At 35.9% G+C, this 22964-nt stretch overlaps 1 protein-coding gene across 1 annotated transcript in view; it reads right to left on the reverse strand.

Moving 5' to 3' along the window:
• DNAH7 (dynein axonemal heavy chain 7) overlaps positions 1-22964 on the reverse strand; it is a 92152-nt gene that overhangs the window by 50057 nt on the left and 19131 nt on the right. The window contains exons 16-30 of the mRNA XM_071810749.1: positions 22354-22500; positions 21076-21761; positions 18865-19051; positions 13777-13970; positions 13406-13445; positions 12533-12635; positions 12304-12431; positions 10925-11137; positions 9754-9852; positions 7500-7748; positions 4562-4711; positions 3291-3473; positions 2458-2634; positions 2013-2144; positions 1142-1366 (exon numbers count right to left, since the gene is read on the reverse strand). Coding sequence (XP_071666850.1) covers positions 1142-1366; positions 2013-2144; positions 2458-2634; positions 3291-3473; positions 4562-4711; positions 7500-7748; positions 9754-9852; positions 10925-11137; positions 12304-12431; positions 12533-12635; positions 13406-13445; positions 13777-13970; positions 18865-19051; positions 21076-21761; positions 22354-22500 — 2913 coding nt within the window. The remainder of the gene's footprint in view (positions 1-1141; positions 1367-2012; positions 2145-2457; positions 2635-3290; positions 3474-4561; positions 4712-7499; positions 7749-9753; positions 9853-10924; positions 11138-12303; positions 12432-12532; positions 12636-13405; positions 13446-13776; positions 13971-18864; positions 19052-21075; positions 21762-22353; positions 22501-22964) is intronic.

The raw sequence follows: 22964 nt of genomic DNA on the forward strand, positions 1-22964 counted from the left end.
ATCAAATAGAAAATTACTGTATAAATTTAATCACTGAAACTAAAAAAGTACAGTCAGGCTTTTCACAGATTTATTAAAAATAAATACTTCCAAATTATGGAATTTGAAGGCAAATTAAATTAAGTGCTGACGCTCCACAGTAAAGCTTTCTCTTTTTTATCAGGCTACTACGGGAGTCTTAAAAGTCTCCAGTAGTAAACTAGTATCAGGAGATTTTAAAAAATTGAAAGTAGCCCTGAAACAACTGTATGCTCTATGCTATTAAAAACCAAACCAAACCAAACCAAACCAAACCAAACCACATCAAACCACACCAAACCACACCAACAGAAAAACCTCACCACAACTACCTTGACATAAAAATCATATGAAATTTCTAGAGATTGTTCTCTCCTTAAGTCTTTCTTAGAGGGAACATATTCCCATCTCTGAGCAGAAAGGCCCCTTTACTGTAAGAATATGTTTTTATGGATTGTGATCAGAAGACATAAGGCTTTACTGAGGATTGACATCTCAGCCACATTCCTTGACAAAATGTAGGAATCATGCATGAGCTGAAATCTAGATTGAAGTAATTCTCATTGCACTGCAACAGGACTCCCCAGGAATGACAAGCTCAAAAAAAGAAAAAAAAAGCAGAGGGGAAACACATTTATTTTATCTGGGAGTCTCTGGAGCCTACTAGATCCAGAGTGAGAAGTTTTGTTCTCCACTGGGAGAGCTGCATTGTGGATTCACATCTTAATCCCAGGACAAAAGGGACACAGAAGTAGCTTCCTACAGTAATGAAAGAATTATGGCCTAAAGCATATCAAGGGATTCCTCAACCAAAGAAAACAGCTGAAACCCAAAATAAAATACTCTTGTAAGAAATCAAGAATAAGAAAAATAACTGGCTGACATTTTCTGTAAACCTGTTCAGACACAACAGGCAATTATTCTGGTAGCCAAAAAGCCATGCTTTGGTAGGCCAAGTCCCAGCCAGAATGCTAGACCAGTGCTAGCTTGCAAGGAGGGATGTCTGGCCTAGTCAGTGAGAAAAGCAGCAGGCAGCAGAAACAAATTTACAATAACAATGCACACCTTGTAGCATCCATAAAAGATTACTTCAAAATGGAAGTCCAAACCTTGCAGTCCTCACCTCTTTGACAAACCGATAATCATAAATTGTTCCTTCTGTTGGAAATGGGGTTGTGAAAATTTTTGAAGGCTGTTGATCAAAACCACTCAACAACTGGTATCGTGCTCTTGTCTCCTCACTAATGGATCCAGCAAGGATTTCTCGTACAACTTTGTCAAATTTCAGTCGATCATCATCTTTACAGCTCGCTCCTACAGACCACGTCAGTGAAAACAAAAAAATACCCTAGAGGTGGGAAAAAACAAAAGGTAACTTCAGTACACGTGTTTACAAAGTTCTTGCTCATTGAAGTAAAAGAAAACTTGGCCACAAATCACAGTAGAATTACACTGGACCAACCTGATTTTATGTCTCTAGTATAGAATCATGCTGCCAGTAAAACAGAACAGCATTTGATATTAACTATCAGCATTTGATCACCTTTGTTGTGCAGCAAAATGCCTGACCTGCTCAGCGCAGAGCCCTTAGGTTGAGAAAACACAGGCTGCTTTTTATTTCAGAACAATTTAGGCTAGCTTTCTGTTATGCAAAGGCCTATCTTATACAGTGGTGGCTATGTCTGTTAACAGGGCTTTCCTTGAATTGCAATCTTAGGTACCATTGATCTAACTAGGAATAAACTGAGACACTAGAAACTGGGGAATCATACCCAATTTTGGCTGGTTTGTCTAAAATTCATTAAATATATGTCGAGACATCAAACACGTCAGACTCAATTACATATCAATTACAAAGAAGATAAATAGTATTCTCCTCAATGGACATTACAAAATATATATTCTAATGACAAAATACAGGTTTTATTGCTTGTGAAGTCAATTTCTCTAAAGCCTGATTTGGAATTTCTTATTCCGCATGTTAAACTGCCTACCTCAAGCCAAGAGAAAATGTCCTGGTCATCCATAGCTTTAACTTTGGCTTCATCAGCAAATTCATCCATCATGCAGTCCATCAGGTTCATTAGTGATCGAACTAAATTTGTATCTGAAGTAGGAGACAGTTCCTAAAAAGAAAGAAGAAATACTCTCAGCTGCAGGTGTGTTTTATGCACTGAGAAGAGACTACTAAACAGTGTCTTTTTTCCTCACCATGAAGAAAAAAAAACCACTGTAGGATAAATGTGTCTAAAATACATTCAGAAGTACGTTCAACAGTACATACAGAAACCTTGCTCACAGCCTTCTCCTTAAAAGCTGTTTTAAAATACTAACAAATATAAATTAATATGGTGCCAATAAAACAATTTGTTCCTTTGGCACTTGAAAATGCAAAAAATCCATACACTCTCAGTTTCTCAGAAAAGTTATTTATCCTACCTTTGCGTATTTCCGGATAAACTCAAGACAGAGTGGAACCACTTTGTCAAAAAGGTCTGTTATGAATTCCTTATGCACAGAGCTGATTCCTGAATGCATTCTATTTAGCCAAGACATCACTAATGGTCTCCAGCCCAACCTATTGGGCTCCATATAGATCATACCACACCTTGACACCTAAAAATAAAGAAACAGGTTCATGTTATCTTACGTGAGTTCCAAAGTTTTTTTCTTATCTACAAGAAGTTAAAAGTACATTCAGCGGTAGAACATACAGCTTGTGGGATGATCAGAAGCTGGTAGAAAGCATACAGTGGGGTTCTGTTTCATATAACTTCTATGTAAAAATTCCTTCCCAGCATGATTATGCAGATATTTTATTACATTTACATCACCATCTGAAACTCTATTCATATTGAAGAGAAAATATTTACATTCCATAAAGTGCCACCAGAAAAAACAGGTGCCAGAAATGCAGTGATTATTTGTTTTATGGGAATTTATATGGCAAATTAAAGATTTGCACATGCATTATTTTCTTTTTCTTGACAGGTATGGGACTTTGAACAGTTGCAGGGTCTTCTGTATATGGAATTAACATTGCATACAGAAATATGTAATTTTTCACATCATATTGTAAGATTATGAAACATTTAGACAAGAAAAATCAAGCTAAAATGTTCCAAATTTTAAACATAAACGAAAGAAACTCCAACTTGTAAATACTCTTCTCAGCTAAGTGTCTTTTTAAAAAATTAGAATATATATATATCAATTAGAATATATATCAATCAGATACATTTGTAACTAGTCTTTCAAAGACTGGTACTTACAGTAGCAGGAGAAGCAACTTCTAAATCCATTGGTTCAAAAATAAGGCTCATTTGCTGGGACATTGTTATGATCTCTCCACTCATAAGGCACAACTTCTTATTATCATCAAGAACAGTGTTCATATTCTCAATCCATACTGCATCCACTGGCCCATCAAAAATCAGCCATTTCCTATCTGGAGTCTGGTTTGCAGAAGACAGTTTTAGTCAAACATTTGCAATGTATTTTATAACCTTTACTGTAAAATTATATGTTATAGATCTAAAGTTATTTTCCACAAAATACAACTGAAAATACTCGGAGTAGAGAGTTGTAATCACAGACAGTTTCTGATATCACAAGCTATATTCACAATTTAGGTTTAAAACTTCAAAGCATATACTGTAGTTAACTGTAGACAGTTAACATCTTTGACTGGTTTCTTTCAGTTGTACTTGCAATGCAGTACATTGCTTCTGTCAGACTGCAACATATTCAAATATTTTGACTTATGACACAGTGAGACTCTTAATATAACAAGTTCCTACTCATCAGTAATACTTACTGCACACTTACCATGGAAGTCAACAGAATTCATTTAAGGAATATGGTAACACCTAAAGGTAATAGGTCTGTTTTGTTTTTTTTTTACAGTATAAGCAAATAGTCACAGATATTAATCATATTTCTTACAGGAAAATACAAAGCAGTTGTGCAGTTCTGCAAATGTTAATAGAGACAGTGAACTTTGCACTGATCAACTTCAATATACTATCAATTTATTTAAGTTTACAGGGGCAAAGAGTACGACACTGTAATTATTAGCAAAACGGAAAGTCTCTGTCAGGTACATGCATCTTTTCTTACACATAGTGAAAATATTTCAATGGACTTTAATGGAAGGTCAGCCAGAAGCCACACTCAGACAGCAGTTTCTTCCAAAAGAAACATCAAAAGGCCCATATGCACGGAAACCAAAAATTTGTGCCATAATCAGACAAAACAAGGAATGAAAAGAAGGTAGAAAGACTGAATATCAATTTATTTATAAACAAAAAAAACCCTTTAGCTTCATGTAAGGATATCTGAAACACAAAGCTGAATTCACCAGCATCCAAAAAGCACTTCGCAGGGAGCATCCTACAACCAAGGCAAACTGCCACCACTGCATTCACATGATTAAGTACATGAATCCTACAGAATGGCTGTGCACACAACACAGAATTAAAATCTAAAATGTATAAATGGAAAAGCTGTTTCCCCAAATGTTTTAAGGCTGTGAAGCACTTACTGTGGAAGAAGCAAATGCTCGGAAGCTCACCGCTAGGATACCATCTGACCACTCATGTGACACAGGATCAAACTGTCCATAGAGCTGACCCATTGTTATCGATTTGGGATTTAAAACAGTGATTTGAACTTTGTTTTCTTCCATCAGCCCCTAAAGACACAAAAGGAATAAAATCTCTTAACACCAAACATGCATAAACATTTTATCAGTTTACAGCAGGAAAGATAATTATCCCAACTTTATCATATAAAGTTGGAAGTCTCATTTTAATATTGAACAGTGTGGCTTGATAAATGAAAATGGAGATTATTTTTTTTTAAATATAATTGAACTGGACATTATGCAGTCCACGAAGAGATCCAAGTTCTATTCTTAGACTTCCAGGGATTTTGACAGGCCAAGCCCTTTCCTCTCTACCCCATTTTTTCCATGATCAATGAATAAATATGACTGCCTTAGTACATTTCTGAGTTTGGTGTCAAAATAACCTTATAAAGTTGGCTTGGTGGTTGTTTTTTTTGTTTGGTTGGTTTTCTGTGTTTGTTTTTTACTTAAATCTTGTAAAGATACCTAACTTTTCTTTTTGATTAAACTTAAACATACTCTTTTAGTCTCTTTTTGTGACTAAATATGACATTTAATACTGCACACATCAGAGATCAGCTGGCTGAAAAACACAGTTCTGCAGGAAAGAATTACAAGCAAAAGCAACAACCTGCAAACACTCCTTTGAACACCTACTTACTACAACCTTAGAACGTGAGAGACATGTATCCCCTATTGAAGAAAAAAATACTCCTTCTTTCCAAAAGCATCCCTAGAGTTTAGGAACTTGAACTGAGAAATCGGGAGTTCAGCATCATTTCATGCCGGTTCTGATTACCTTCCTTGCACAGATACACATAATCTTTCTTTGTTTCCCTTCATGAAATATAAAATGCAAGAAATTTTATTATATAATTTCAAAGGAGAGATAAATTTATTCATTAAAAAAATATGATTACAACTCCTTGTTCTGGCAGTTTGTATTGAATTATAATTAATTCTAACATACTTCTTGATTTCACCAAAGTAAATATTCAGAGAGAAATGTAATAATTAAAGAAAGGGGAAAATGGATAGCATCTCCTGGGAAAGAGTGATAAAATTATGAAAAAAACACTAAGTACAGCATCTTCGCCACAGTTGCCAAACTATAAAAACTAAAACACGGTTGCAATGCTAAAATTTAGATCTATAATCTTCAAGATTTACAAGTACATTACAGTTTGCTTTTCTATTATTTCTGTTAGCAGCTTCTTACCTCATTCCTCACAAATCTCTCTTCCCCATCTTACTCATCACAATGCCCCCCATTATAAAATTTAGGTATAGTCTGCTACAGTTCCCAAAACTAAACCCTAATCAGTTCAGATCAATAAGAAGATTTTATACAAGATGGTAAAAAGCCTCAAAAAAACCAATTACCATAATCAAAATGAAAACAAATTGTGTTGATTAGTTAGAGACCAGCTCTTCTGGGTGGGGGGAAGAAAAAGAAAAAAGCTGCTATAGGTGTACTGATCATTAAAACAATCATTAGTGTTCATTGAGAAGCTGAGCTAGCAGGAAGATAAAAATTCCTCTACCATAGAAGTTTTTACTTAGCAAACAAAAAATGGGAAGAAGTGGACAATGATTCACTGAATTAAAAGGAAAAGCAGAAAGCTAAATATTGTTTTACTGAAACAGCAGGCAGCAACATAATTTCTCCTACATACCTAAAGCAAAAGCATCACAATTTAATCTCTAATACAGGAAGCAACCCACAGCTTCCAATAAACTACGCTAAGAACAGAGTTTCATTTGATAGCAATGCCAACGTGAAAGTCCAGACAGCCTGGTCTTGCTGAGATCTGCACAAATCTACAAGGTGCTGCCCGAAGATCACCAGGATGGAAATGACACCATTTTGGTCAGGTGGTTGGGTACACATTTCCAGTCAGCCAGTCTGAAGAAATCCAGTCTCCTGAAGATCATTTCTGCTTCATGGTTATTAGTATTTTCCTCTGAAAAGCCTGGAGTTTCATGAGTGGGCCAGTCGCCCCTCAAGTCTCAAATCCTAAGCACTTTATTTCACAAACAGCTACAAAGCACCTTGGACTGGGCTTACTTTCCCTTACTTTCCCTCACAGCAGATCAGACTAGACAAGAACTGAAGACATGAACTACAGTGACATTGTTCTGCAAAAGCCTCCAAAGTCCAAGTGGTAGGATTCCAGAGTTCCCATATGAAACAAAAATATTTTGATGGCTAGAATTTGAGCAAAATTCGGTGTAGGTGCACTACTGCACCACTTATATGTTCCACAGCCAACAGTAACTCCCCACTTCTCCTATGTCAGCTGACCAGTTATGTAGCAGAACAGATCTTGGATTTGTTTCAGATACAAAATCTGTTTGAAAAATTTAAATACTTCAGTCTCAAAAATAATCAGTATTTGAGACTATTTAGATTCTGGGTTTACATGTGTTTATTATACCCATATCAGAAAATAAATTGATGAAGCAGATCCACTGTTTTCTGTAATTCTAAATTGAATAATCTCTTTTAACAGAGAGTTGAGTAGCTCTCACATGATTAAACTGGAAATCTGTAAAAGCGTTCGCAAGGAAAAGCTCATCATAAAGCTTCAAGTAGCTAATTCAGCCCTTGTCCAATCAAATGAAAGAATTTAGAGAAAACCCGATGTGTAGAAATGCATTAAATGTATGAAATGCGTAGATTTAAAATTGGGTCATCCTATCTTGGGTAAGTTTGTAAGCACATCTTCTCAATTATATTCTTCAGCTGTTCCTTAAAGTAAATTCTGTATTCAACATAAATACTAAGATATGTTTATAAAATCTGTTTGAAAATAGTTTTTCACTAGAAATATGTATAAACATGTTTAGATACCTTCTCACATATGTCTCCCAATGCTCCTGCCAGAACTCGATAGGCACATGTTTTTCCCCCAAAAGGCTCTCCAACTATCATAAAGCCATGACGCACAATCATCATCTCATAAATCTGCAGGATCTTCATAGTAAATGCGTCAGTCATTTGCAAATTCATAGCATCACAGGTTTTTTTGATAGCTTCAAACAGGTCTTTGTAGTCTGGTTTGGGTAGCTTCACACCAGGAAACAAATCGGAAGTAATACCCTGTCCAAACAATTAATTAAAGTACACTTATTTACACATTTGGTCCAAATCTCATGCAATCAATGCTTTGTTCACACTAGGCAGACTAAAATCTATTTGGAGAAATAAAAGAATCATGAATTTAACATGTCACCCTTGCCTGAGCCAAAACTCTGACTCTGAGGGAGGACATGGGTTTTTCCCCATTTCTCTCCAGTGTGATATATAAATTAAAGGAAGAAATTGACATTTCTCACAATAAAATCTCAAATTATTCTTAAAAATAATATTTACAACTTTAAATTACATTACTATTGGTGAACTTAAATATTTTTATAATTCTTCCTGTATCTGATAAGAATTTCAAACAAAACTACTCTCTTCCAGAACTAACAGAATTAGGCTATTACAGTTCCCACATACTCCTATTTTATTGCTGACCCTTAAATCTGTCCCACAATGGAGAACTAATTCCAGTGACATTGTAGCATCATTCTCATTTGCCAGTGTTTCCCCTTATAACATGCATCTGTTCTGTACTGCCTTCTTTTGTCATTTACATGTCAGTAATACACTACTTCCTAGTTTCAAGTTACTAATCTTTTCCTATTTTAGGGATGCACCAACAACTAAAGTATTAGTATGTGCAAGGCTATTTCATCTCTACAGCAACATACATTTGTTGTTCTATGAAAGTGAAAAACATATTTTACTTCATAAATAGATATAGCAATTCCCGTATGCTAAATTCTTAACGTTGCTATTCTTATTCTTAAAGACCAAAACTTAGAGAAACAACTAGAGAAGATGTTTCCACTTTCCAAGACAACTTCTCTAAATTTATCTTCATTGTTCCAAAACTTACAAAAATATGACATCTCCCTTAAATGCTCATGACTTGTTTTCAGGAACAAGTGCATAATTTTGGCAGAATTTTAATTAGATCAGAGGGACAGTGTCCTGAGATATATGTTCATTTCCTAATTCATTACATTTTCATATAAGTTTGGGCAAGGCAATTACCTTTTCTGTGCTTCAGATCTCTAAGGCTTTTTCTTAAAATGCCTAAAGGAAAGAGCTTTCCTGTTACTTGCACGCCCTCATGCATGTTTTCTTATAGAAATTACCTCATTTTATTCTATAAGAAAATTACACAAAAATAAGAATTTGCACTGAAAATTTCAACTAATACAAATGCTGAAATATACCTATTATCATCTAAAACAACTCATGAGACTTCTCATTGTGAATATATAATTGCACACAAATTCCCAGGGCTCTATATGAAGAATTTTTTTTCACATGAGGTTTTTCCACTCATGTTTAAAAATGTACACATGAAGGACAATGTTTTCCCAGTTTCCAAAGATCTATGTACACAAGCCCAGATCCTTCTACCTTTTTCTAACAGGAAACAGAAAGCTAGCAGCTCCCAAAGACTGCAAAACTTTTGTTGAGGAAGCTGACAGCTCCCATTTACATTGGGCACAGTTGGTTCCACCAGAGGTGTATTGAACACTCACAGATCACAAGTCCAATATCAATGGCACAGATGAGGTCACAGACTGGGGAGCACGGGACAGATCATTTTCTCCAGCTCAGTCCCATACTAAGATCAGCTCAGGACAAGAAATTATGTGGGCCACTTATTCTCTTTACTATTTTGCAACTGTTTTAAATGAAAATCCAATTTTTCTCTTATAAAAAGGAGACTATTAGTACCTACCTATTTAGGAGGAATACTTACAAGCTACTCTGAAAGCCTGAATACAAGATATATAAAAATATCATGTTAACATTTCCAGCAGTAGGCTTGGCAGAAACTTTCATTGGTCTTAACTATCAAAACCCAAATGCTCGCTACATTTGCTAGGAAGGAACAGTTAAGACTGAGTTTTAAAATAATTCCAGGGTAGATTAAAGAAGTCTGTAGTCCATCTCTCTCATAAACCTGCTCTATAATATTTTTAATGATTAGTATTTTTAGCAAGCTCTATATGTTACTAAAAATCTGTATGTTTTCTACCTCAAAAAGTGGTAAATCATGAGACAAGAATTTAGGCAGGTTGACATCTGTAATGGACCTAAGGAGCAAAATTTCTTCATCTTCTGATGGATATTTCAGCTAAAAGATACAAAAAATAGTGTGAGTTAATTTTTATAGTATCAAAAACCAGATGTTAAACTTGCCTGTTTTACTGAACAGTTCCTGTTGTCCTTCTCTGTAATTATTTTGGCACATTCATGTCCACTGCTAACAATGTATGTTCCAGGTGGATGTTTACACATTCCTATTAAGGTGTTTGCAGAAGGTATCTATAGTCAGGCCAATTTCACTGTATCTTATGCCCAGTGAGGGGTGTTACTAGCAAAGTGCTATTACTTGTTTTCCTAACCCATCGATTTTTTGCCTTCTAAGATGTATTCCTTTTCTTCCTAAGAAGAATAATTTCCCCTACTTCGATGTGAAACGTCTGCCTTCAGCAAAGCAGAAATTCTAAAAGCTTGCATACAGATTTCTCTCCCAGGTTATTAAAAAACAAAAAAAAGTTTAAAAAGTGCCTCTTTTGCCAGAATACATAGCTTAGCTACTGACTGGGGGGTTTGCAAGATTTTTTTGGTAATACTAGAATTATAGGTTGAAAAAAACAATGGGAGGAAATTGTAAAATCATACTAGCCAACTTAAACAAAAATAACTGAATTAATGAAATTACAGCTTAGTTTCTTAGTAAGATGTATTCATCAACCCACAATACAAGACAAAACAAAAACCTACATCCTCCATCATTTTGCTTAAAGATCAGAGTGATCAAAGTCACATGTGGCAGATATTAGCCCGCATGTTACTGGAAAGTGTTCACAGGCTATGGCAAAGGCAACTGAACCTGAGAAGAAAAACAGAGCAAAGTAGTGGTCAAAAGGCCGAACAACTCTGTACTTCTTGAAGGCTAATCAGCACAATTAATAGGCATGTCATTCAGTGACAAGTGGGGCACTGAATGGCTTGGGGAGCTGTCTCTCCTCTTGACTTTCCTCAGCTTACGCCCTAATACAGACCCTTTCAATTTTAATCGGTGTTACAGGATGAAATTTTAAACAGCAGCTTGCTGGGAAGTAGAATTGTGTACCTTCTGCTACAAAAGAGACACATTACTAAGTTCCTGGAGGACAAAGAAAATTCAAAACATCATTTACCTTCAGGTTGCCAGCTGCAGTGAGCACTGACTTCACAGCTCTCATCCCATAATCATAATGGTGCTGAGAAGACAACTGCTCTGAACACAGGCGATACGTAGCTACGATTTTGACAGACAGAGGTCGAGCAGTAACAAAACCACAAGAATACAGCACAATCTCTGCAATCATGGCATAATCAGGAACCATCATAGCTACTGTTCTAAAGAGAGCCTATCAAACATATACGTGAAAAATGACATCAGAAAAAAATAGACCACATCACTATATACAACTTTTTTCTACAATTACACAAAATACTCTTTTTTTTTTCATTATTTCATTAATAAAGTGACAGTCAATTACCTATCACAATTCTGACTACAATATATTTAATGGCTCTCCATAAATGCTAAGAAATAATTTCTTTTCCAATGTGACAATTCATGGTTGTGGTTCTTCTTCCTTCAAGATTAGCAACAAAATCACATCAAACAATACAAGCTCTAGAAAGAACAGGAGAGTGTAAACAACTCCCACAAATAAGTTGATGCTCCCAGACTCCTATCAGCATTGTTTAGCTGCAGCCTCTGCTTCAATTTCACCAGTGCTCTACGAAACAAGCATCAAAATACTTTCAGACAGAGAAAACTTCCTCTACTTTTCATACTCTAACAGAGCATTTTGAAAATTATGCTCTTTCATCTATACAAGTCATATTTTTGAGTCCTGTCTGCACAAGACAAGTGTTAGTGAGTAAGATTCCCAGGAGATTATTTACAAAGACTGTACTTTTCTAAGTTTTTATTAATTTATCAATATATTGGCTCAGATTTCCTTTTCTTTCCATAGACACAGGGCAAATGTATTTAAAGGTAAGAAAGGATGTAGCACTTGCAAAAAGCACTCGTAACAAGCACTCAACAATACACTTAAACAAAATAGAAATCTCTTACGTTAAAACACAAGTACGCTCAGATCATTTGTCAGAAAAAAGAAAAAACACCACACAAAACCCAACACATTTTCATTCAATATCAAGATATTATTCACTGCTGTACACTATAAATGCTCCTTTGTGTTTCTTGGCTAAGCACCTGAGAGTTCAGAAATTAAAAGTGTTTTGATTTTTTTTTTAACTTTCTTTTTTTTCCCTGACAGTCAGATCTTGAACCAAGCAATTACTTCTTGACATTTTAAAATGCAGTTTATTCCTATTTTTTCAGTCTGCTTACCCTTTTTCATTTCTTTTTTCTTCTGAGATGATTTTTACACTACACTAATAAAAACTGGAAGGTAACCAATATTAGATGTTCTTAATAATGTCTATATTTGACAAAAAGTTATTTATTTTTTTACTTTCTCTATTAGCTATTAAAAGTAACAGAATGTTATAATACCTTAAGATTATCAGGAAGCTCTGAACGTCCAGCATAACCAGGATTCATGGTAATGAAGACGGCACAGGTCGGGTTCAGTTTCAATTCTGTTCCTTCAAATACTATTAACTCAGATCCTGAATTAATGCCTATGGAGAAATCAAAACTCATGCTATTTCTGGGCAGCTTTTGTTGCATCTTTATTATTTGTCATACATAAGTAAAAGAGATGATTAAAATAAGAGGTTACCTCTTTGTATAGTAAAAATCTGCTGAGCAACCACAGAGAGTACTTCCAAATCAATCCTGTTGAATTCATCAAAGCAAGCCCATGCCCCACAACACAACAAACCCTACAAGAGACAAGCAGATGGCCAATTAATAGATAACTACTTCTTTTGGACAAGCTGATCAAACTAATTCTGCAACAAGGAAAAGTTTTTATGTGCGAAAAAAAGGACTTGCATCCATGATCCAGAGCACTAACTTCTAAACAAAATCATGCCAGAACATGTTTCAAGAAGAATTACATAATTTGAACTTATGTTTGTCTGTAAAAACAAACAAACAAACAAACAAGAAACAAAACTGTACAAAAAACCCTGTACAAACTAATCCAAGCCCGTAATTCTTCTGTTGCATGCAAACTGCCTATTAAATACACACACTTTGCATGTTTTACCTTCACAGTCAGTATCTGACAACTGGACAAGGGGGAAGATTTCAGCACTAAACAAGCCTCCAAAAAACCTACTCTTGTTTAGCATCTATGCTAACAGGTTTCACAGTGAAAAAAAAGGCAGCTTAGGACTTCTACATAACTAAAATTAACCAGCTGGTTATGGCATACCCCATTACCTACAGTGCAACTAAAGAATAATTCTCTTTTCCTGCAGGTCTAGTTAATTCATAGGCATTTTCTGAAACATGCTCCCTAAATGCTACTCTACCATCTCTGCAGCACTGCTAGTCTCTCAATTGCATTTCATGCTTTGTTAACAGTAATCCTAAAATTCCCATTTAAGACACAGAATTTTGCTTTCATCATTCTAAATAAAACCCTTTTTAATTTTAGGACTGTGTAAATATAACTACTCCTACATTTATACAATCCTAAAATTACATTTGACCCTTTGAAAGCAACCGCGAGGCCAATGTGGCCCCTGGTGAAAACAAGTTTGACACCCCTGGTATACAGGTTTCATTTGATATTCTATTTTATACTGGGAAAAATCCGGTATGTTAATTCCACCACCAATTATTTCACGGACTTCCGATTATTCTGAAAACCAGTGTATGGAAGGGTTGCTAGTTAAGAAAACAGAACTGAATTAAATTGCCCACATTAAAAATAATAAAATCTAACCAAGTAGATACTTAATACCATAACTGTCAGTGAGGAAAAAATAAGAGTTCTGGGCTCAGAGAAGCCACATGACAAGACTATCTGCATGCACTGTAACTCATAAATACATCTGTTCAATATGGCCATACCGAGTAGGATCTTTGGTCTCTGAAAGAATCTCAAGGAGTTCATCATTAGATAAAAAAAAGAATCTGGGGAAAAACAGGCGCTTCTTCTCCAGGTATTCATTAAGTCCCTTGAGAATCAGCTCCAGAAATCCATTGCACTTCCTCAGTTTCTCCAACATCTTGTCTATCATTACTACTCCCAGTACCTGTTTGTCCTGGAAAAGAAATTATTCCAGACAAAAATCTTAATACCTTCTCGAGTAAATCACCACACAGAGCTGCAGAAGTCTTCAGCAAAACGAAACTTTATCCCAAACCTGCTTTACTCAAACCATTGTCAGGTTTACAATTTACTAACCTTCTTCATTGCCAGGGTTCACTGGAAAAATAGTTTGGCAGGTAGTACTTAGGTTTTCAAAACATGAACTATTATTTTTGAAAATAATTTTCAAAACAGGTTCAATTCAAACAGCACAACTCCCATCACATTCTGTTGAAGTCACATCAGTTTACACTGGCTATTCCATTGGATTACGTAATCAAGCAACAAGAACAATTACAGCATTTTGATGGATTTCTAAAAGTGTACTTCTATGACAACAATGCAGTCACACATTTAAAGTGGCAGCCATCTATCAGAGTTTAATGCAAAAAAAATTATCATTCCTTCCATCTAAAATTCATAAATATAGGGATGAGATTGCAAGTATTGAGATGACAAAGCTTTATACAGGCAACACTGCCACCTCAGTACTAGCGCTAACTATCCACATGATGTAACAAATTGTATTCTCTGATCCCCATACATTTACTAGCCAAATACATGTTCAAAGATTTTTTTGCTAGGTAAAATGTGGAAAGTCACACTTGCTTTAAGAATACAAAAAAATAGATTATCATGTCTTTTTACAATACCATCCCAATACCACCTGTCTACATACACTACTGGATAAACACTGGGTTTCTTATATTTATGCACTGTGTAGATGGCAAAATATATATTAAGACATATAGGGGTTTCCAAATTCTTTCCAGTGCTTTCCAAACTAACCTCTCAATTTAATTAAATGCTTAGAAAAACTGCTACATAAAATTAAAGTTATCTCAGTTAACACAAATATAACACAAAAAAGATTTTGCAAAAGACCTAACGGTTGCCCAGCTAAGAAGCATTAAATACATACAGGTGTCTGAACATCAGGTTCTAGAATTTAATATGCCTTATGACCATCCTATAGCCTAATCATCATGATATTTGTTCATCTTGCTCACCAAGTATGGGGTTTGGGGAGCAAAACAAGACACACATTGAGAAGGAGGAAATTATGCAGATTTACGACTGAGGAAGCCAAACCAAGCAAATACTTCTCCTCAGTTCCAGTATGGGCTTGGGTTCCCCTGTGACTGGATCTATTCTAGTTCAGCTCTAGTTCAGGCCTGTGTCAGTACATTAAATGACTTGTTAACCGTGAACTGATTCAAACCCACTCTTGTTGCAAGGAAATGGAGAGCAATAAATCCCCAACCCCTGCTCCACTTCCTGAAGTCAGAAAACACAGCTTCTGCCACAGCTTCTCCACTACCACCTATATCAGACAGTATTTCCCAAGAAATGGAATAGGGCCAGAATGACCAGAGGGGAGATGGAAACAGAGCTAACCAGAAATGTTTGTCAGCCCTTAGGTCCCCTCTGCTCTTCCCAGTGAGCACGCACCTGGAAGCACACAGCACAGAAAACAGAGCCAGGATTACAGGAAAAAGAGACACAGTATCGCCTACCATAAGGAACACCCAAGAGATCCATGGGGAGAAGTTCAGACAAGTCAATCTCCTGAGGGCTTGTGAGAATGGCTCACGGTAACAGCAAAGACTCCAACAACGGACAGCAGAAACCAAAGATGTCTCCAGGCTATTTCCACTAGGAAAAGCTTTGTCAAAGCCCGTTACAAATACAGAACATCTGTGCTGGTTTGATTGAAAATGAGTTCATTTTCTTCATGCTGTTAGAAATCTTTCTTTTTCATAGCTAACACAGTCATTATTTGGACTTAGTTTGAGAACAAGAGATAACACCCTGGGACAGAGTTAATGTGGGGGATCGAGGAAGGAGGACATAGGTAGGGGAGAGCTTGACTGACATCCAGACTGATCAATAAGAGTATTCCATCCCATTAATGTCATGCTTTGTATTTAAAGAGAGTTGGGATCTTCTGGTCTCTCTTGTTTCTTTCACTCTTTTTCTCAGAGCTGGGGGAGTTTTCTTCTGGATATATAGTTTGGCCTTTTGCCGTTTTGCAGAAGCCTCTGGGCCTTTGTGCCTTTTTTCTCTCTCTTTGGGATCAGCTGCTTGGGACCAGGTGCTGTTTCCTAGGACTGGTGTGGATGGAGTTTGAGAGGTATTACATCTTTTATTTTATATTCTATTTTATATATCTATTTACTAGCAGTATATTAGTATTTTGTTATTTTATTAAACTGCGTTTATCTCAATCCAAGTTTCTCCCTTCCCTTTCAATTCTCTCCCCTATTTGGAGGGGTGGAGGGCAAGTGAGTGGCTATCATAGTTGTATTGCTAGCTCAGGTTAAACCATGACAACGTCTCACTCAGTAAAAATCTCTGACAGGGTTTGCAGAACAGTGTCTCAGAGCAGAAGGCTGGATGACGCACGTTGCAAGGGACAGATGACAGGCCAGGCTGCTGTGCAAAGCCCAAAAGGTGCAAAAGACATCTGTAGGAAATAAACCCCTCAAGGGATGGCAATACAGATTGGAGCCAGGAACCTGACTGCTGTTCTGTTTCACTTGGCAGAATTTAATAATAAATTCCAAGTTCAGGTTCAGTGCAAGAGTTCACAACATTTTAGAGTATTGGCAATGTACATTCAGCTTTCATTCCATTCGCTACTCATGTTACGTATATACTTCTAATCTACCGAAAACAACCCAGAATTGTATGTTTATCTAATTGATCTTCATGGGGATGCACCTGCCTAATACAATAATCATAGTGCTCCTTTGGACATAAAATATATTCATCTTCTGTTCTGCCTTTTGCACCACACAAAACCAGAACAAACTCAATAACCACATATATTTTTAATCTATACATAAACAATCAAGCTGTCAGCATACAAACATAGTTCATAATTGGTTTTATAAAACAGCTTTTAATGCACAACCAACCATATAACTATACATTTTCAACAGAAAGAGCTTTTATTCCCTTTCTTAGCATTTTTATCATCCAATAGAATAAGTGCAACTAGTAAAGCAAATCAAAGCTGTGCTGCCAATTTTATAAATGGGATTCTCCCTGCTTGCTTTTACATCCATATGAGAAAAAGTCAGGGAAGAAAAAAAAATATGCTTCAGAGATTTTTTATTTACAGTTTTGCTTAGGCATGAAGAAAAAAGTGAATGCCATCATTTCTCAGTCACACACCAGAGTAACTTATTTTGTCAATGAGGCTGTCAATTAAAGGAAAAAAACTGTATCAAGAAAATAGTATATAAAAAAAGTGTATAAAAATAGTTCAAATACTTTGCTAAAAGACCATCACTAACTCTAGTTTCTAATTCAGTAATTTTGAACATATCAGAGGTTGCAGCCTGTGATTTTTTTTTTTCTTTTCTTTTTTTTGGCTTTTTTTTTAAAAGGAATTTAATCCTCATTAATGTGCTTTGCTTAAATTTGATGTTTACAATGAAGGAATAATACATGATTATTCAAATTTGTCATGAAAAGCTAAGCAATTAAAGGTTGTTTTTTTTTTTTAATACAATGGCATATAAATGCAAAAAAGCACAAAAGGACTCAAGTTAGCTTTATGCTTTAAGAAAGACCGCTCATATACACTGGGGAAATGCTTTCCTTTAAGCCACAAAACTTAGCCATTGCATTTGTGGAAACAGAGGGCCATCTTCTGGAAAATAATGCCTGCTTGTTTAGCCAATGTCAACTTTAGACTGTTAAACATTGATTCTGGCATTTACACTCTTCTGTACAAAGAAAGGTGATTATTTTTTCTGCCTGTGATAACACAGACCACATTAAAAAAATACTTTGTATTTTATTAGCACTGAATATCTAAATCAGAAGATGTTATCAAAACAGATCATTCAGCACTCAATGTTCAGAAGTAAAACACTCAACCAAATTCTGAAATTCTTGCCCTTTTTATTTTTACTCAACTTCTTCCCCCTAATTAATACTATTGATTTCACAGCTCTATGGGATAAATTCCTGGTTTTCTTATAAATCAGAAGAAAGAAAAACAAAGAAAGAAGGGTGGGCAGGGGGAGTGTAAGACAGAAGGAGAAAAAAGTGGGGTGGGGAGGGGGGGAGGAAGAAAGGAAATGAGAAAGAATCAAAAGATAATAAAAAGTAATAAATGACTTTATTTTTAAGTTATATGGCTGAATTGCCAAAAAATTAAGCAAATGCTTCTTTTTTGTATACTACATATTTTGTGTATTCCTATATCAAGACCATATTTGTAAACTGAAAAAAGCTCAGACCAAAAGCTTTTAGACTGAGTGAAGATTTTAGCATCTGTCCTCATGACACAATGGATCTCTGAAAGTTCTGCAAAGGCAGGAGATGGGTGAAAAAATAAGCTTCTAATTTATTCCTTCAAACAACAATCTTCTGTCCCTCCCCGGAAAACAGTGGACCTCAGAAATCTCCTCCAGTCTCTTGAATAGTTTAGTAAGTCCAGTTAAAAAAAAGATTAAAAATGAAACGTCCTACTAGAAGTGTCCTTGTATTCATTAGGAAGGTACCATGGCACTGAAGTCTCTGGAGTTATGTGCAAGAAATTTCTTTCCTTGGAGATTTTTGAAATTGGGCTAAACAAACTGTGCCTGACCTGCTGCAGTGTTGGTAAAAGTGCTGCTTTTAGAAAGAAGTTTGACTAAGTGAACTCCGGTGGCCCTCGCAATCAATGCTTCTAGGATTCTATTGGAAACAATTCTGCAAAATAATTTTTAAAAGCATCTAAGAAAGGGGGTTTGGATGAAACAGAAAACAGATTCCTCTGTTACCAGAAGCAATTTTTTTTCTCTACATACTACAAATTCACTCTATATTCTTAAGACAGCAGTACTTACCTGAAAAACGGATATCATTAAGTCTTTCCATATCTTAACCACAGTACTGAATCGTCTCCCTTCCTCAGGCATCTGAGCCATGATGTCAGGAGAACTGAAAATGGGCTCCAAATAAAGCCAAGTAGCCTGAACCTTCAGCCATTCATCCAGGATGTCCTGTACCAACAGCAGCTTTCTTTCCCATTCCCTATAAAACAGCATTAGGATAAATGTATTCATTGGTGCTTCCAGTCAAACATTTCCAGCAGAGTGGTAAGGTCTTTTTAGTAACTTGCATCTTCATCAGCAAGTGCAACAGGTAGTTTTCAGATTTCAGCAGAATATCATATCCACCTGGCCCAATTTCCTGCATAACAAAGTCTACATTAATTTCTGCAACTGGATCATCTGGAAGGCTCCCCTGTAGGATTTATGAACTATGCATATCCAATAGACTAAACAGTATCAGTGAATAAACATAGAACGTATTTTAGCACGCAATAGCAGCTACTTTATCATGTTATAGCACCTGTGGACAAATTCACTTAAATTGAGTACGTCATCTGGTTTCCAGCATACACCAAAGCCCAGACTATTCTTTCTGTGTGCTATGATATACAGGCTGAGATGGCAAAACAAAGGCATGAAAGCAACCTAAACTACTAACCCAAAAATATGTAGACATTGTCCTAAAAAGACATGTGGTCTTAATTACAAGATTTCAAGTAGTAAATAGTCCAGTGGCTAAGTCATGTTTTATTTCTGACTTCTAATTCCAAATGTGAATTTTAACACAATAGTTTGATAAAGCGTCTTTCAACAATACTGCACACCATATGGGAATACAATATTACAATTCAATAGCTATCCGGTCTTTCCTTTTCATAGCCAAACATTCAGTTTATAATTTTTTCTAAGTCTCCTCAATTTTTCTGTATTGTTTTAAAATTACTCACACCACCACATTTGATACTTCTTACTATCTCTCCCATATCAGACAGATGGGATTCTCATCTCTAATGTCATTGATATTCCTCATTTGTTGATGTAAGCAATTTGCAAAAAATATAGAAAATAAAATGCTATTTATAATCCTATAACAAGTACATATAGTCTTCTTGCCCGTATAAGAAGTATCTTTTTTACAACTCTCAAACCACTGGACAGTACAGATAGAATTATTATTAAAAGTACATGCTATTAAAATATCTACTGTATAAGTGAACCATGGCAATCATTTTCTCCACAGGACACTCACTCACACATGGGCTGCACTGAGTTCTGTAAAATGAAACGTGAAAACATCCTTCACTTCCTCCTTCCTTCATCTACCCACCACAGCTTCTAAACAACAGACAACTTTGCTGGCATGTTCCTTCTCCTCTACCCACAGTCCCTTTCTCATCTTCTAGGTATTGTTACTTCATCTCTAGTGATTTTCCTTCCACCAAGAGGTAGAGGAAAATGCAGCTTTAACTTCTTGTTAGGCAGGTCACTTCATCTGCTTATACCAAAACTACAGAAAACTTAAGATGAGGAATTTGGAATAATCTCCAGCAGCAGTCCAGAATCCTACACGCTTGGCTGGATTATTGAGAAAGCAGCCATTGTGTAATTACCTCCATCTCACAGACAGAAGTCACAGTAATACCTTGTATTATTACAAATGCTGTCAGTCACCAAAGCACTCTGATGAAATTATCATGGTGTGCTTCCTCTTTTTCAATAGGTAAAACCCACCATTTTACATTAACAAGGAAGGTACTCTTACACTAGAGCACAGCAGTAATTAGAGAATTCATTCTTACTGGAACAGACATGTATGTATATGTACTTACATATTCATATTATTGAGTATGTACTGAAATCTTAAATAGTATTTTTGCAGGTTAATGGGAGTTTGGAGGTACCTATACAGCTAGATAATTATAGTCAAACTTTCGATGAAAGACGTGGTTTTCCACAATATGGCTAAGTTTGAGGGATTTAAGAAACAAGTAAAGTATTTATTGAGGAAAGAGACAAAATCAGATTAAAATCTATGCCTGAAGATGGAAGTATAGACTTTTTTTAACATGCGATACTAAATTTTGGAATTTAATTTTCTGCATTAGAAAAAAAAAAAAAAAAGATTAATTCACAGCTGAAGAAGGATATACGAAAACATTTGAAGTCCCTGTGCTTCCGATAAAGTAACAGTACTTGGTGACTTTCTGTTAGAAAAAAGATTACCTTACTCTCGTTTCATAATGCTTAATGAACGGAGATCCTCTCATAGTCTGAGTTTTGACAATGTGATCATCCAATAATGTCTGAATATCATCTACAGATGACAAAATATGGGTTCCTGTATCTCTATAGGGAAGAAGAGTGAACTCCATTTGATCCCACTCAGAAATCATTTTCATCAAAGCTTTCTCAAGTGAGTATTCTTTGCTGGCTGCTTCACTGATAGTCTCAAACTTTTCTAAGAAGGATTCAAGATTCAAATTAATATATGACAAGACAGTGGAGTTTTCAGAAGGAGACAGTGGTAAACCAGCAATATTTGACATTTCTTCCCAGTGCCTTTCTTGCAAACCAGGATTGCAAATCACCTGGATGAGAGGAATGTGGAATCTGAATTCCTCAACTTTTGATTTAACCTGTCTTGCGATTGCTAATGCATTTGGAGAATTGTTGAGGGATTTCTCTAGCTTATACAGTCCTTGCCAGTAGCTCCCTACATCTACCTCTACTTGGTCTGGATTTACTTCTGTAAGTGAGCCCTCTGTCCAGTCTTCATGTTTCCTGTTGAATTCAACAGCCATTTCATAGAGACGAAGATACGGAGAAAGAGTATTCCAGATGGTTCTGTGCTGAGGGTACTGAGATTGTGGCCATCCAAAGGACTCTTCCTCTGCATTCAGCTGATCAATCTGTGGAGACAGAAGCGAGGTCTGAAATACAAAGTTTTTTGTGCTACCAAGTCCTCACCACAGGCATTAGGGAGGTTTTCCAGTGTCTTTAACAAGCTCTAAATTCAATTTTGAGTGACTAGACCAGCCTATTATTTCATTGACTGCAGTTCAAGTAATCTTTAACAGTAACAGCTCACCACTCATGCCAGTTGATAGAAGAATATAGTTAGAGGTGTAAAACAGTACCTGGGCATTCCACTATCGCTTACAGTACCTTAGAGGCTTTAAGAGGCAGAAGCATCAGGAATGGCACTTTCAGAACATAAAGGTATAATTTCTATGCAAACCTAGAGAAACTAAATTCACTTGTCCACTATGCAAAGCGCTGCTGTGTTAACCCCAGACCACATAGTAACCAATTCCTGTGCTCAGTAAATTTGTGGTTTAAATTGCAAATAATGTAAAAATATTTCATAGCTGAATTGAGAATTATTTTGGCACATCTCAGTAACTGCGTTACTAACCAAAGTTAGTTACTCTGGATTCTGATAATACAAATATTAAGATCTACAATTTATCCTGCTAGACTAGTTTAGACTATAATCTGTACCTTCTCAGAAGCAAGTTCCAATTTTGTATTTAATGCTTGAGCTTTCTTCAAATACCCGTTGACTTTCTGAATATCTCCAAATGTGCTAAATTCTTCAACCTGCTTAGAGTAGCTTTTCAGTTCCTCAATAAATTGTTCACAGCGTACCTAATTAAACAGCAAGCAAACATATAATCATATAATATAATTTTTAAAAAACCAATATCAATTTCAGAAAAAACAGAATACCTATGCTGGTTTGCTACAGTAGTACACTTTATCCTTGCAGAAAATTCAAGACATCCAACACAGTACCTGTTCCATCCAAAATTAAAGAATTTGCCCTGAATCCTACTGTTACCTGCAGTGACTTTTTAGGCTGACAGACGCAACTTTGGGTTATATGTCATATGATAGAATTGGACATCACAATTGCAGCTTTCTGCGAAGGCCATGGCCAGCACACTAATAACAAAGAGCTAAATTCAAATGCCTAGCATATCTCAAATTAACATACATAGCAGAATAAGATTAATCAAATGACAGACAACGCTAAACAGTTTCACAAGATACACAGGACATGGTCTTAAAGCCATGCGGATAAAGGATAGCTCTTTCCTCATATATACAAC

This window comes from Patagioenas fasciata, chromosome 7 (genome assembly GCF_037038585.1).
Source record: "Patagioenas fasciata isolate bPatFas1 chromosome 7, bPatFas1.hap1, whole genome shotgun sequence".
NCBI lineage: Eukaryota > Metazoa > Chordata > Aves > Columbiformes > Columbidae > Patagioenas > Patagioenas fasciata.